The following is a 16,531-nucleotide window of genomic DNA, read 5'->3' on the forward strand; positions in this document are numbered from 1 at the left end:
TCAAACCTTTGTGTAATATCAATATAAGATTTGCCATATTTGTATTATGTTCTTTTTTCCTCTTAGTAATACTGAGTACTGTGGTTTATTTATATGGATGTCTTCCAATCAAATGTGGTTGGTTACTCCTGTAACCTTTGTGCCACTACTGCACCAGCATATCTTGGAGGCAGGTTGCTTTGTCTGAGGCCAGATCTCAGTGTTTGTGCTTGGGAGGTGCTGATGATTACGTTTCTCGTCCTCTCATAGTGTGCAGAGCACCTTAACCTTAGCCATTAGGGATGGAACTTCTAGTTGAGCACCAGTTTAATGTTCAATAATATAAGTAGTGTCTTCAGCAGTAGGGATTTGCTATCAGGTTGTAGAGATCAAGTAACAATAGTCTGTGATACTTGAAGGGTTGTATGGAATCTGTCCAGTGACTCAACAGGAGAGAACCCATTTGTAGCACTGGAGTTTTCACTTGGTGAGATAAGCTATCTAGTTGAGGCATTGTCTCCCCCAGTATATGGGGGAGTAAATATATTCTATTTCATTTCCTTGCATATTGTATTTGCTTTAAAGAGCCTCTATGCTTGTAGATTTCTGTTGTAACACAGTCCCCAGAATGCTGTTTTCTTAGTGAGGAGAATTGGTGAAGAGAATTCTGAGTGCTTGGGAGACTATAAGACAACAAGACAAGAGTCTTGGAGCTCAGTTTCTTCAGAACACAGAACTTGCTTTTGGACTGCTTCGTGCTCCTCCCAGGTGTAGTGAATAGGAGTGAGTTTATTTCAGCTTATCCATCACAGCTAACTATTGTTATTTGTTTATTACCACCAAGGAAAAGACATTTTTGACATGTGCAGCTTTCCTTGCAATTGGACTCTTTACTCTTGTGATTCTTAACTCTTACAGTTTAAATTTTCTGATGTTCTGAATAAAGTTAGCTATTGCATGAGAACTTAGTCTACCTTCTTTTTAGGTTCTGTTATCCCAGGCCCCTGTAGAGTGGTAAACAGTTTTTCCATATATTTTTTGAAGGGGTCTTTAGTGTTAGTTGTCTTCTCTATATTTCCCACCCCCATTAGACTTTTTTTTCACTAGCATCTTAACTTCACCTTCAGATTCGTTCATTAGCCTATTAAAGCCAGTCCTGGGCTTGGCTCCTGTCTGCCTTGTTTCTGAGGCTTACTTACTTACTGGAGTTACACAAAATAGTTGTCTTTCTTCTTTTCTTTTTAACTTATGTTCCTAACTTTGAAAAATGGAATATTTGTCTTTTTGAGTCCTAGTTACCTCACGCAGGATAATTTTTGCTATGTTTGTCCATTTTCTTGCAAATTTCATTTTTCTTAACAGCTGAATAATATTCCATTGTGTAACTATAAAACATTTTCACTATTCAACCATTAGCTTATGGACATCTATAATGTTTCTAAATTTTGGTGATTATATAGAGAGCAGCAATGGACATGAATGAGCAAATATCAACGTCTGAGTGGTGTCTTAGTCAGTGTTTCTATTCGTACACAAAACATCATGGCCAAGAAGCAAGTTGGGGAGGAAAGGGTTTATTCAGCTTACACTTGCACATTGCTGTTCATCACCAAAGGAAGTCATGACAGGAACTCAAGCAGGTCAGGAACTTGGAGGCTGAAGTGGATGCAGAAGCCATGGAGGAGTTCTGTTTACTGTCTTTCTTCCCCTGGCTTTCTTATAGAATCAAAGAATACTAGCCCAGGGATGGCACTACCCATGATGGGCTAGGCCCTCAGTGCTTGATCACTATTTGAGAAAATACCTTACAGCTGGATCTCTTGGAGGCATTTCCTCAAGGGAGGCTCCTTTGATTACTCCAGCTTGTGTTAAGTTGATACACAAAACTAGGAAGTACAAGTGTTATAGTCGAATCTTGAGGTAGATGGAGACTCAGCTTCGTGAGGAACCTGTACTCTGATTTCCATAGTAGCTGTACCAGTTTTCACTCCCACCAGCAATGACTAGTTCTTAGGCAGATGGATGGAACTAGAGAATCTGTGAATATTCTTAAAGTTACTGAGTTCCGGCGAGGGAGCGAGTGCGCGCATGCGCCCTCAGCTTCGGCTGCCCAGGGCGGCGTTTCCGCGGCGGCTTTCACTTCCTCCTTGTCGGAGCTGTATCCGGGTCGCTGTTCTCCCTATTGTCTCTGACAGAAGGCCCTCCGCTGTGCAAATTCTGGGTCTTTTGTTGCTTCTGGTGCAGGCTAATAAAGTTTTCTTTTTATTTCCAGTTTTTACCGGGGCAGTTCCCCTCGCAGGGCGGCCGGTTCGGGCCTAGCGCCCCTGGCCGGGGAGCGCGGGGGAAGGGGCGCCGGGCGGGCGGGCGGGCGGGCGCGGGGCGTGGGGAGGGACAGTAGCCCACCCCCGGGGTCGCCCCTGCTCGGTCGGCGCAGCGCCCTGCCTCGGTAGCTGCTCTCCGACCGGTCTCCTTGGTCCTCTGCGCGTCCCTGCTGCCTTGCCTCTCGCAGCCTTCCCTAGCTCTCCAAACGACCACCTCACGGATTCCTTAGTAAGTGTCTCCGAGGCCTCAGCCCCGCGCCACTTCTCCTTTCAAGTCAGGCGGTGCTGAGCAGGGAGGGCCGGGTGGGTCCTGCAGGACAGACAGACAGACGGACCCTTGCTGGAAGCTGCTCCGTGGTCCCTTGGCTTCCGAGATAGCGTGCGTGGCCGTACGTTGTCTGAGTGAGGGATTACCGAGTGGTCAGAAGTTAGGCGGGGGTCTGCGAGGATGTGGGCTGTTTGCATTGGTCCTGGCCTAACGTCAGGGGCAGCCAGGCTCTCTGCATCCAGCGCCCCCAAACCCAACTTTTCCCACCAAGCTCAGTGTGGAGAAGTCAATTGGAGATTCCGTGCAGTGCACGAAGTCATTTCTATTTCCCCCAGCATCACAGTTCTCCCTGTTTGGTGAGATTGTAAAATGATTGTAATTTTTTCTCTTAACAGTGGATCGCAGCTCCAAGAGGAGGCAGGTGAAGCCTTTGGCCGCTTCTCTCCTGGAAGCTCTTGATTATGATAGTTCAGATGACAGTGATTTTAAAGTTGGAGATGCTTCAGGTAAATGTTTGCTTTCTCTCCCTTTCACAGCTTTCTGCCGTTCACTGCATTTTTAACTTTTTAATTTTTTTTTGAGACTTTTGATTAAAATGTTCATTTACTGTGCACACAAACCATTTATTTTGGTCATTTAATTTCTCACATTAACCTAAGAACCTCTCATTAGAACCTACTATGGCTTCTGCTTCCGTCCAGATTTACTCAGATGGTTAGCTGGTAGGGAGGAAGCCTTATTCAAAAAGGAGAAACATTTTTCCCAATCTATACCCTAAACTATATTTATGCTTATATACTCGAGTGAAGACTTGAGGTACCCCAGATGTAGAAGAGTATATTATGAATAATATGGACCACAATATTCTTGCGCAGTGTTACTCCCATATCAGCCCCCTAGGCATACTTAGGGGAGTTCTTTTTGTGCACGAGCTCGCTAACAATGAAGCCCAAGGAAACCTTGTGCTTTAAAACAGCAGGTACCGTGGCCCAGTGCCTTGAGTGCTTGCTTATTCCAGTTAGTGATGTGAAGAGGTGGTGAACTTGTATGTTCACATAGTTTAAAAGCAGAGAGGGAACATTAGAGGTTTTCTTTGTGCATTCTTCTTCTGTGTACTTAATGTATTAAGTTTCAGTTAAGGCAACCCGAGAAACAGAATGATACAGGCTGTTGTATCTGCAAAGCATCAGTGGACACCTGAACATTAAGACCTTTTTGTATTTCGCTCCCATTGATGAACATTTAGATAAAGTATAAGATAAAAGCCTGTCTGAGTTCAGCTCTTCTGAGGCTCTTATCTTGAAGCAGTGGGAGCATACGCAGGGCCTTTCACAGGCTCTGCTGCTAGACCACACTTGCAGTCCGTCTGACATAGTTTAATATCCCATCATGCACCAGCCCCTCTGACATGTTACCGTCCCATCAGGCAGTCTGAGAGTTTGGAACGTCTTGCTCCTTTTCTCCGACACTCTCACCTCTCTTTTTAAAGGTGGTGAGAAGAGATGAAATTAGTTTGCATCAGCCAGGTACTCCTGGCACATGCCTTTAATCCTAGCAGTGGGGAGGAACTCTGCGAGTTGGAAGGCAGCCAGGGCTACAGAGTCAAACCTTGTCTTAGAAAACAAACAAAAAATTCCTTGGATTGTGTTACTCTTAACAGCATCAGCAGACAGTTTGCATTGTGATTTGCTACAGAATCTCGTTTAACTTTATAATAGCTCATGTAGGAGATACTCCTTCACAGTCATAGAGGAACTGAGTTTAAAGGACTGCTCATGACGTTCTTCAGAAACTGATAGCCAGTGGGTCCGACTACGCTAAAAGTGGATTGATAGAATCTCAAATCAAAATGGCCTGGCAATTGTGGCAACTAATGAGTTCACGCCAGCCGTCAACACTCAAAAAATTACCTCGATTAACTGTTTTCTAACCTTCACGTTGCAGCTCTTTATCTCCTATGTAGTTGATTCACTGAGGTTTGGTACTTTCAAAGAAGGAAAACAAGGAAAGGGAAAGGAGGTAAATGACTTCTTCCTAGGGTTGACTAACAGGAGTATTCTTTGCTGAAAGGTAGTACTGGTGCATAGGTGAGGTTTAAAATGAGAAGTTGCTACCGTTTAAAAGATAGGAATCAATGAAACAAACTCCGACGTTTACGTTCTGTAAATGTTCAAAAGTGGTTTGGTTTCAATAAATCCTGGTTTGATAGTTTTATTGTTTTGTTTATTAAGGTGGAGTCATTCCCAGACATTTCTCTTTCTGAGGGATGAAATAGTCCAAAGATAAGTTTATAAGCTACCTGAAAAAGAGTGTATGGTATTAAGCCAAGCCAAGGTTCCAGAAGGGATGTTGAAGATGTTGAAGGGACGTTATATTTGGCAAATGTTTGATCCCTAAAAGAACTAAAAACTTCATACTATTTGTTGCCTCTTAACATATAATCCCCATTCGTCTACTGCCCTGGCTCCTGGCGAGTATATGTGAGCTAAGATTTCAGGTCATAAGTTTACTTTTGTAGCTTCTGCATGTTACTGTGAAAAAGAGCTAGTGGAATATGATTTTATTTTAAATAATAGTCAATGGCAGGTGAGTCTTCTTTTTCCATTTGACTCAGATGTGTTGGTGTTCAGAGAGGAGATATTAATGTATGCTAGATCAGCACTATTTCCTCTCATAGTTGGTTGAGGACAATAAATAAATATGCCCTCAGTTAGGGCACAGTTTAAATTAAAATAATGACCTCCAGAAAAGCCATATATAGAAATGTTAGGTGGAACCATATACAAGTGACTTATTTTTGTAGGTCTAAACCAGCCCAATATTGGAAATTATGTGGTTTAGCTTAGATAAATAGTTTATTTGATTTGTGCCTAGGGTTAGAGATGATTATTATTATTTTTTATCTAAATTGAATGCTTTTGAAGATGTGAGCAGTTAGTAATCTTATTATTAATATAAACTTGGGGTGTCCTGGCCTTTCCTCCTTTCTTTGCTATATAACGGGAGTTAACTAGATTTTGATGGGTTATTTAGTTAGTGTAGCCATTGTGCCTAGGAGTAATCTAGCTGGAAGAGTCAGGTTGAGGTGTTTGTAGTTCTTTTTGGTAGTTCTTTTCCGTTAACCTGATCAAATGATATTCATTAGCATTTCACTCAATACTTTTCCAAATGTTACAGTGAAATCACAAATAAGTCATTAGATTGCTATTATTAAATGATGGTTAATACAGGGGTGGTTGATTCTGTGTATAGTTCCAGTCAGGAGAAAGAATTATTTTAGACCAGATTGAGAAATAGATGGATAGATAGATAGATAGATAGATAGATCAATTCCATTGAGGAATGAGAGGAGGAGTGTGAACTAAGAATATTTAGAGAAAAACAATTTTGGTGAGGGAAACATTAAATGTTAAGGTATGGAGATGCGGAAATGTTATTTCTATTTGGGGTAGAACATACCTAGAAAATAGTGAGAAGATGGAGATCTTATTCTAGATGTGGGATTCTCAGAATGCCTTGGTACTGTTGGCATTTTGTGTTGGCTAATTCTCTTGTAGAGGTTTGTTCTGTGTAGTATAGTGTGGTGTTTATAGCATCTTTGTCTTATACTTGATGCCTGTAGTGTTGTAGTGTCTTCCCTACATGTTGTACCTGCTGTGTGACTGCCAGTGTTTTTAGGAACTAGTGCATGCATGTCTTTTGAGGCAAGAGTTGTCCTTATTAGAGAAGCTCTAGTTTAAATTTCCCCAGAATCTGTAACTCGAGTCAGTAGAGAATGAGTTGGGTTGAGTGATGGGCTTCAGAATCAGTTAAAGGTGACTTTAGGATAACTCAGGATTAACCAGCAAACTAGTGGTGTCTGTCTTATTTACTATGCTTATTTATGGTGCTAATTCTTGTTGCTCTGTACCTATGAAAAGAATAAAGTTTATGGAATTGTTGGGCAGAGATTATATTTCATAGTTTTAAATCTCTAAATTGTACTGATTATATTTATTTTTTATCATGAAGAAAAAATGAGCTTTGTTGTAATGATACTGATGACTGTTGATTATTGCATTCATATTATCTGAATATTGCCAAGGGATTTTTGAAAGTATATTGTTAATTCTGTAACTGAAAAAAAATTCCTTAACAGTTGAAATGAATGTTACTTTGAGAGATCCTGAAATACTGTGTGCTTTGAAGGTTTTTTTTGTTTTTGTTTTTTTAATTTGTAACTAAATTAGGAATAGGAGTTTGATTTTAAAGTTATTTTTATATGTTAAAAAATTTCATTGTAGATGTGGGATTAATTTACTCTGTTCTTATGCATAAGATAAATTTTCAGAATATATGGATAATTGACACTATTCATTTTCCTTCTTTCTTTGCTTTTCTTCCTTCTCTTCTTTCCTTTTTTCCACATGAAATGTTAAGTTTGGAAGGCAGCATGGGGTAGTTTTTGACATCATGGAAATAGAAATGTTTTTTTCTTTTGCAGCCTTTAAAAATATAGCCAGTTGTGGACCTTGTTTTCTCATTGTGGTTATTCATCCGTGATTATGAATAAATATCTCTTCCTCAAATGAATATGTAGAATATGGTAGAATATGTACCAAAAAATGACTAGTTATGAAAAAGTTATATTCCCAAGACCCTGGTCCTGTTGTTAGATTAGATTATGACTAAGATGTTACATTCTGTGACTAAAACGTTGGGCTAGTATTTGTATTTGGAGAAGAATGTCATGTTCTTGTAATAATCTATTGACAAGTTCAAAGGTAAAACAGTTGAACTTAACATTGCACTGTGCTGAGACATGGTTATAAAACAAAAACAAATCAAAGAATATTAGTTTACCTCTACATTTGACAATAATTGCATGAGTATTGACATCGAAAATAAAATCACAACTTCGTGATATTTGTAAAGTTTACCAGGTGTTACAACGTTGAGTTCTCACCAGGAATCTGTACTAGTGAGCTTTAGGGTTGTTTTATTGGCTGATAAATTATTGTGTTAAAATAGCTTCTAGATGACTGATCTAGAAGATTAGAACCTTTCCTTCTTGTCTGCTGCTTAGCTTTCTTGATTTCGGTGTTGCTTGTGTTGTGATGTTCTTTAGTTACTGTGCACAAGGGCTTGCCTTTGAAGTATTTAGTGGAATCTGCTTATTTTTCAGAAGACCATTATTATAAAAATTGTAGAAATTATTGCTGATTTTAGGTAGGTCTGATTTTTCTTTGTAGGTTAGGTTTAATTATTATGAATGATTTAAAAATTCAAATTTTCATAATGATTTGTAGAACTCTTGAGCTGAAAACAAGTCACTTTGCTTTGAAGTTATATTGAGTCTATACTCTTTAAATCCAAAAAGCTCAGAGAGCTATAAGAATTTCTTAACTTTGGCAGAGACTTGTTTAATATCAAAACCTATTTAAAATCAACTTAATTTGTGTCATATCTCATACTCTGTAAATACTTATACTTTATATTGTTGAACTATTGTATTTGATTATAGAATAGTACCTTATAGGCGTAAAATGTGAAAATTTCCAAATTTAAGCACACATACCTGGCTCCAGAGGTCTGAAACCTAAGGAATTGATTGGCTTGGATAGTAGTGCACTTTTGCCCTGTGTAAGTTTCTTTAGAATACGTGTGGTTTTGTTTTTCTTCAAAACACTATTAAATAAGCTGATAGTCTTGAGATTGATAATAATTTCTTTGAGTCATTCAAAATCTGTTTTCATTTCTTACATGAGCTAACTAACACACAGGATAGTTTGATTATTAGCTGTGTATATGGGGCTTCTTAGGTGATTTAGATATACTAATTAATTTTTGAACCTTAAATTCCTAGTTAAATTTACAGGTCAAAGAAAGTTAAATTCAAAGAAATTAAAATTGTATGGAAGCAATAATACTTTATGCTATTTTAGTATTTCTATTTTCTTGATTATAGATGCAGACAATTTGTTTTTCTATAAATTTTACAGTTGTATACAAATCCTTATCTCCCTCTTTTTTTTTCCACTTCCATTTATGCTCCTGTCCAAATATTTCAAATTTTTATTTGTTGGCTTGTCTGAGACAAGATTAGAATAAAAATTGTGCTGGGTTGCTGTGGACTCTGCTGCCCTAGGTGGGGATAGAAACAGCTTGCTAATTAAAGGCTTGCATGAGCTACTCAATAACCATAGCCTACTCATTCAGTAGCAGGTAGCTGATCATTTAGGATAGACTCATTTCTTTGTCAGCGTTTTCCATTCAAGCGCATCTAGTAGCTGGAACTTAGAAGGCTAACATGACACATGACACAAGCAGTGTCCTGTTTATCAGGGAGACTGAAATCTTCTTTCATCTTCCACTGTTTTATGTGCCATTGTATTGTCTAGCTTTGCTTTTGTACTGATCAGACATCTGCTACAAGTTGACTACCATAGATCTTTGCTTGTTTTGATAGATAAAAAGTTTAATAGACAGTTTTACAGGGCTAACATTGTTTTGCTTGAGATTTGATTTATTAGTTTAAGTATGCATATTATATGAAAGAAGGATGTAAAAGAATAATAAATTATTATGATTAAGTTACAGTCAACTTCTCATTAAAACATACATTTAGAAAATAAGTAATTATCTTTAGGTCACTATACTGCTATTAGCTATTTGATATAAATCAGTGGTACTATGTTTAAGGTATATTCTAACATACATTTCATTTCTCATCTTCATTAGTTCATCCTGGATTAAATCATATATCAACTTTGTTGACTTATTATTTAATGAGGTTGGGAATGTCTACCATCCTTTGCCTTAGATTTGTTTATATTGTTTTGCAAGTTATCCACAAGTTTTGGTGGTTTCATTTGTGTCAGTGTTGTGTGTGTGTGTGTATGTATATACATATGTGTGGTTTTTTTCTCATATTTTCAACAGATTCTGAAGGGAGTGGTAATGGAAGTGAAGATCCTTCAAAGGACAGTGGAGAAGGTTCCTGTAGTGATTCTGAGGAAAACATTTTAGAAGAAGAACTGAATGAAGATATTCAAGTAAAAGAAGAACAGCTTAAAAATTCTACAGAGGAAATAATGCCATCAGACAAACAGTTAATTAAAATGGAAAAGAAGGAAGAAGAAGAAAACGGAGAAAGACCTAGAAAGAAAAAGGAGAAAGAAAAGGAGAAAGAAAAGGAAAGGGAGAAGGACAAAGAGAAAGCAACAGTATCTGATAGTGCAGCTGCTTCTGCTGCTGGCACCACACCAGCCACAAGCCCTCCTGCTGTCACCTCCCCTTCTGTCCCTACCACCACTACCACCACCACGGAGGAACAAGTCAGTGAGCCCAAGAAATGGAATCTTCGTCGGAACCGTCCCCTGTTGGACTTTGTATCCATGGAAGAACTCAATGCTATGGATGATTATGACAGTGAGGATGATAATGACTGGAGACCTACTGTAGTAAAGAGAAAGGGGCGATCAGCGTCTCAGAAGGAGGGCAGTGATGGAGACAATGAGGATGATGACGATGAGGGAAGTGGGAGTGAGGAAGATGAGAATGATGAGGGCAATGATGAAGATCATAGCAGCCCTGCTAGCGAAGCAGGTGGCAAGAAGAAGAGGAGTAAAGTTCTTAGCAGAAACAGTGCTGATGATGAGGAACTGACCAATGATAGCCTGACCCTATCTCAAAGCAAGAGTAATGAGGTAGAGCAACCCAATTTTTATATCTGTCTGTCTGGGGAAAGGGAATTTTCTAAATCAGTACTTATTTTATTAAGTGGCATCCTTGAATTTTTATTTGGATGTAGGAGTGAATGAACACCCTGAATTTAACATTTATTCATTTGGTCAACAAACTTTTAATTAATTCACTATTTGTCAACATTCTCCTGGATCTGTAGTCTCCATTTCCAAGGAAAATATGTAGAGATACATTTTTCTATCTGTAGATTTGGGAAATGATAGTTTTCTATTCCCATTTCTATTTCTGTTCATAGATGCTAACTGGCAAAGAGTGGATTAGGAAAGTAGAGGCTCTTTCTTCAAACATAGTTTTGAAGTAAGGCTTTTGCGTACATTAGAAGAAGGTAACATCAAGCTCATTTTTGCTCTCTCAGACGTTCAGAGAGTTGTTTTAAAAGTTAGTTATCAGCTGTAGCAGTCCTCAGTGTATTTCCAATCTTTGGTTTATGTGTGTGACAGTAAAATGTACTTTTTTTCTCCTAACGCATCCTTAATGAGCAAATTTTCTGCAAAGAAGTAAAAATAAAAGCAAACATTTTGCCCCATAGAACAAACATTTCTATCCTGAAGCAACAGTAATGAGTCCTGCCATTGAAGTTCTTCTGCAAGTTAGGTTTGTCCATTGGTCCAGAGGCAACGTTCAAGACTTCAGTTAAACATATCTGTGTCTCTGTCTGTGTGCCTATGTGTTTTCCTTCCAAAAGAAAGATTGAGTTGATGTCTTACATGTAGATGTATGTTACATCACATGCAGAACTGTACTATGTCATTTCTGTTATTGTGTTTATGTCAACAAAATTTGCTTCACCATTTTTTTTTTTACATATCATTGAGGTATCTTAAACTGGTAGAGTTTCTTTATGCTTTATTTTTTCTTATTTTTTCTGCTTACAGATTTTCAAAGTAGTAACTGTCTATTTTAATTAAGCTTATTATAGATTTTGTGGGCTTGTTTCTCTTAAATAATGTGTAGCAAACTCTCAGGGATTCCATGCCAGCAGAGATGAATTAAAAGCTTATATTTATATGATAAGCACTGATTAATTCCTAGATTGCTCTTATTCCCATGAAGAATGTTGCCTGCTTTCAATGCTATCTTAATTTTTTTTTTTTTTTTTTTTTTTTTTTTGCTATCCTAATTCTTATCTTTAGGTAAAGGAAAACTCATTTGAGGAGATAGTATGGCACTATTTAAGGTTGTAGCATGAACTGTAACATGCTGTCTTGGCGTATTTATGGATATTTGTTAATATTTAGATTGGGCATTTGTTCAGTTTATTTTTTATAGCATTTAGCACTTATATCTATTGACTGAGCTTACTTTTGGCAGCATATCTAATGTTTCATGTTTAGGTTACTATTCACAGAAGTCATTTAATAATAGAAAACTTCTGAAGAAGACTCACGTTAATACACAGGGACACTTGTAAAGGTGTAGAAAAGTATTTGTTTTAATAACCTCTACTTGATACTATAGCTTAACAGGCTAAACTTTATAATACATTTTAAGATCATATATATGTGTTAGTGTCTTTTTCTTCTTCTAGTGAAAACATTTACATAGTCTGGTAAATAATGAGACCTATATTTAAGTAGTGCCCACATAGACTGACCTGTAGAAAAGTGCCCACATAGACTGACCTGTAGAAAAGTGCCCACATAGACTGACCTGTAGAAAAGTGCCCACATAGACTGACCTGTAGAAAAGTGCCCACATAGACTGACCTACGGAAGGCTGATTTCTCTAGAACAGCCTGTGTAAAACTTTGTTACAGTTTTATATCTATTTTAATTCCTTAATAATTTTCATGATTTTAATTACATTTAAATTATAAGATAAACTAAATATCAACTTTTACTTAAGAAATTAATGTTTAGATTATTACTTATGTTTAGATTTTCTGTTTATATAGCTCTTGTATTTATAAGAAAGATGTTTAAAGTTTATTTTTGTTGCCTTATGGCTAATAGTTTTGTCAGTCTTTCTAGTTACCCATTTTAGGTAATAATAATAACTAAATATTCATTGTAGTTAAGTTTGTTTCTGAAATTTTATATTTCTCTATTTTGCCTGTAGGTGTTGAGAAACCTGTAGGTCTACTCTAGAGTAGAGACAGCCAAAAGCAGGGCTTTAGAAATATACACAAGAATATCATAGCTGGTAGCCTTTTCTTATTGCAATGTCAGGTATATTTACAGAGAAATGATATACATCGTCTATAGGGAAATGATGCTCTTGAACCATAACAATTTTCAGTTTCTTAGGAGAATTCACTGTTTTTGCTCAGGGCCCATTTATAACTCACACTCTTTGATGGCTTCACAATACCTAGAGGAGTGCTTCTAAAACATATTGGCTTTAGGATCCCTTTATTAAAACGTTATTGAAGACTTGGAGTATTTACATAGACTACATCTGTTGACGTTTACAATTTCAAGTTAATCTTAGATATTCTAAAAACAAACACAAAAACAAAACTACACTAAAGATACAGAAACAGGCAAGGTGGCATCATGAGATACTTTACTTTACTGTGCACTTTCTGCAAGAGAGCTTCCTGGGACATACTTTTGCCACTCTAAAGTGGGTGGAGCACTTGATGAGTTACATTTTCTATAAATTGGTGACTGTTGGCTTTTGCCTTTGTAGTTTGTAAATTAGTACAGTTTGGATAGCAGCCCTGCAGTATGGCTGTATTTTTTTCATCCTTCATTTGGAAACTTCTGAGTGTCACTAATACCATTTTGTCCACCCATTTATCTCTGACTTAAGTTTTTCAAAGATGGATAGTGTAACATTTTCAGAAAACGGTTCTCAATTTCAAGACATTGAACCTAGAGTTGTAGTTGAAAATTTATAAATGGAAGAAATTCTCTCAGTAGAATTTCTAGTCTTGTTTTGTTAAGGAGGAAATATTTCTTTCTCATTGAGGAAGAAATTGTAGAAGAGTTTGGCTCTTGGAATACTGTTTTGATAACTACAACCTTATATTTTTGGCTTAGTATAAGAATTTGTCATATAAGGTTCTTTTATGCTTAATGATAGATGTCATTTGATGTTTGCAGTTAATATGTAAGGATTTTGGCAAAATTTATCAAATTTTAAGTAGGAAAATATTAACCCTTTCTCTTGAAAAACCATCTGTGTTTCCATAGAGCAAGTATGTACAAGTAAATCAAGCACAGGATCCAATGAATACAAAGCATTCACAGTTCTTGTTACATACTGCTGAAGAAGTGTGTGTGCTTGGGATGTCTGACTTACTAGTTAGTTATCTCTTTGCACATTTTGTAGAAAAAATTTGCTGTAAGTCCTATTCAAAACAGTTTTGGAATATTGTACAAACATTTGAGATTTTTTTTAAATGAAGATTTTTTTTAAGATTTATTTATTTTTATTATATGTAAGTACACTGTAGCTGTCCTCATACACTCCAGAAGAGGGAGTCAGATCTCATTACCGATGGCTGTGAGCCACCATGTGGTTGCTGGGATTCGAACTCTGGACCTTCGGAAGAGCAGTCAGGTGCTTTTACCCACTGAGCCATCTCACCAGCCCTACATTTGAGAATCTTAAGAGCTAAACTTTCAAATAAAACATTGATCACATGTTTGGTATAGCATTTTTTTAATTATGTTTTAAAACTGGTACCATTTAAAGTATAGTGGAATTGTCTCTATTGAATTTAAATACAACAGGTTCAATTTAGTCCTTTTGTATATATTTATAAACATCTTATAGAATATATGACATAAAATATGTTTTAGAGTGCAGGGAGATCTGTAGACAATGTTTCATTTTTAGGCAACTGTGTATTTATTAATTTTTAGATTGGCATACAGGCCATTGGGGTTTGCCCGAGAATCTTCATACATTATACTGAGTTCTCAGTTGCTTCCCTGTACTCTGCCTGGTTCCCCTCCTCTCTTTACATGCGCCCTTTTCTTCTCCATTTAGACCCTTTGCTTAGCTTTTACATATAAATATATTTCCCTGTGTAATCTCACCTCCTGTAAGTTCTTTTCTTTAAGATTAACTTTAAATTCCAAGGAGAAAAATGAAATAATCATTGAATTATTACTGTAGTGCCTTCTTTTTTTCTAATTTTGAGATGTTTTCTTTTGCCATCTATAACTTACTTATCTAATTTCTATTTTTGTGTAAAGCTTCATTAATTTTTTTGTTAAAGGTTTTAGCCCAGTTTCCTTTGAAAGATGACACATACCTTCAGAAATATGGTAAAAAATTCATAGGAAACTGGACTCTATTATTTTGATTATAAATGTTCTTAAATAACACTTAAACAGTAATGCATATCTGCTCTATTAACAGACACTAAGATTATGTTTTCAAAACTTTGATTTAGGTTTTCCCATTGAACCATTGTGGCCCACTGTTATGGAACACTGTGGGGCTGCAGTTCCCGCTTCCTGGCAGTACAGCTGGGACAAGCGTCTCTGGATCAGAGGATCCTAACCAGAAGTCACTGCTGTTTTCTTATTCCCAGGCACTAGAGCACAGTACATGTTGAGATAATTGGCAGAGATAGCTTAGTCATTGTTCTTCTGCATAAAACCAGAAAACAGAGAAAATTCCATTTCTCCCCTTGGCAGAGGGAAAAGCCAGGGCTCATCACAGAAGTGACAGATTACTGATTCAGTTTCTACTTCAAGAATTCAGTTTCTTCCCATTCACAGGTTTAATCGTAGAATTCTCATATATTTCTCTCTTAAGCCATTTTCTAAGGCTTAGATGTAATTCTATCATACAGATGTTGACAGTCCATTAACACAGATAGCACAGGTAGCCTCTTAATTATCAGACTCTGGGCCGGGCAGTGGTAGTGCACGCCTTTAATCCCAGCACTTGGGAGGCAGAGGCAGGTGGATTTCTGAGTTCGAGGCCAGCATGGTCTACAAAGTGAGTTCCAGGACAGCCAGGGCTACACAGAGAAACCCTGTCTCAAAAAAACAAAAACAAAAAAAAATCAGACTCTGTTTCACTAGGTCGTTTCCTAGCTCATGATATTCAACAAAACAAAAGACAAGTGATTTAGAAGTGATGGCCTACGGAAACGTTTGGAGTTACCACTGGGATGGTGAATTATAGTGCTCATTTGGGCTTGTCACTTACCTCTGACGTTCAAAAGAGCTCATCCCACCCTTGCCTAATGCTTAGGTGTCAGTCCGTGTTTCTGTTATGAGCCATGTACAGGAAGTATAGAGGAGAGGAGGAAGGGCATGGGTAATGCCGCACTGAGGACCTTTAGTGCTTTATGGAGTCTTACAATGACCTTTCTGGCCCCTTTTAATTTGGTCATTCTCATTTTACAAACGGGAACACTGTGTTCGACAGCTGTAATGAAAGCTGCAAATGAACCCAGGATGTTCATTAGCTACCAAGATAATGTAAGCACAGGAGTTTCTTTACAAGATAGCCTCACTTCGCTTTCCCCGATTTGTTTTACAGCGGTAGTAATTTTAGATACTATTCATAAAATGAGTCAAAAGAATTATTTCTTGTGACCTTTCAGGATGGTCAGTGGGTGTTGTGACATATGCCTGTAATCAGAGCTAGTGAGAAGTAGAGACGGGAGGACTAGAAGTTCTAGGCCAACCTTGGGTACATAGGAAGATCAAGAACATCTTGAGATCTTTGGATCTTGTCTCAAAAAGCTCCTCCCCACAAAATATTTAAACATATCATTTACAATTTTTATTGAAATGATGGTTCCAAGTGTTATCTTTGAGAGTATTGGTAGAATTTAAAGTGCTATAAACCAGCAAAAAATTAATATGAAATTAAATATAGTTAGTGACTGAATTAAATATATTTAGTGACTGTGGCTGGAACTATCAACAATTTTGCTTTTGACTGGCTAGCTTTTTTTTTATTAGATATTTTCTTTATTTACATTTCAAATGCTATCCTGAAAGTCCCCTATACCCCACCCCCCACTCCCCTGCCCACCCACTCCCACTTCTTGGCCCTGGCATTCCCCTGTACTGGGGCATATAAAGTTTGCAAGACCAAGGGGCCTCTCTTCCCAGTGATGGCAGACTAGGCCATCTTCTGCTACATATGCAGCTAGAGACATGAGCTCTGATGGTACTGGTTAGTTCATATTGTTCTACCTATAGGGTTGCAGACCCCTTCAGATCCTTGGGTGCTTTCTCTAGCTTCTCCATTGGGGGCCCTGTGTTCGTTCCATCTTATAGATGACAGTGAGCATTCA

The 16,531-nt window shown here is 37.5% G+C and overlaps 1 protein-coding gene across 20 annotated transcripts in view; it reads left to right on the forward strand.

Moving 5' to 3' along the window:
* The window catches only part of Phf14 (PHD finger protein 14), a 192,432-nt gene that overhangs the window by 16,039 nt on the left and 159,862 nt on the right, over nucleotides 1–16,531 (forward strand). For 5 of the 20 annotated variants that reach the window (XR_003956260.1, XM_006505196.4, NM_001168382.2 and 2 more), the window contains exons 1-3: nucleotides 2,118–2,529; nucleotides 2,964–3,074; nucleotides 9,490–10,256. Coding sequence is in view for 14 of the 20 variants with exons in the window: in XM_006505196.4 (XP_006505259.1) it covers nucleotide 2,529; nucleotides 2,964–3,074; nucleotides 9,490–10,256 (879 nt within the window). In the remaining 6 variants the exon portion in view is untranslated. Of the gene's footprint in view, nucleotides 1–2,115; nucleotides 2,530–2,963; nucleotides 3,075–9,489; nucleotides 10,257–16,531 lie in introns of those variants that run through there. The other 15 variants (XR_003956263.1, XR_003956261.1, XR_377293.4 and 12 more) reach the window with 6 other exon arrangements.

This window comes from Mus musculus, chromosome 6, assembly GCF_000001635.26.
Source record: "Mus musculus strain C57BL/6J chromosome 6, GRCm38.p6 C57BL/6J".
NCBI lineage: Eukaryota > Metazoa > Chordata > Mammalia > Rodentia > Muridae > Mus > Mus musculus.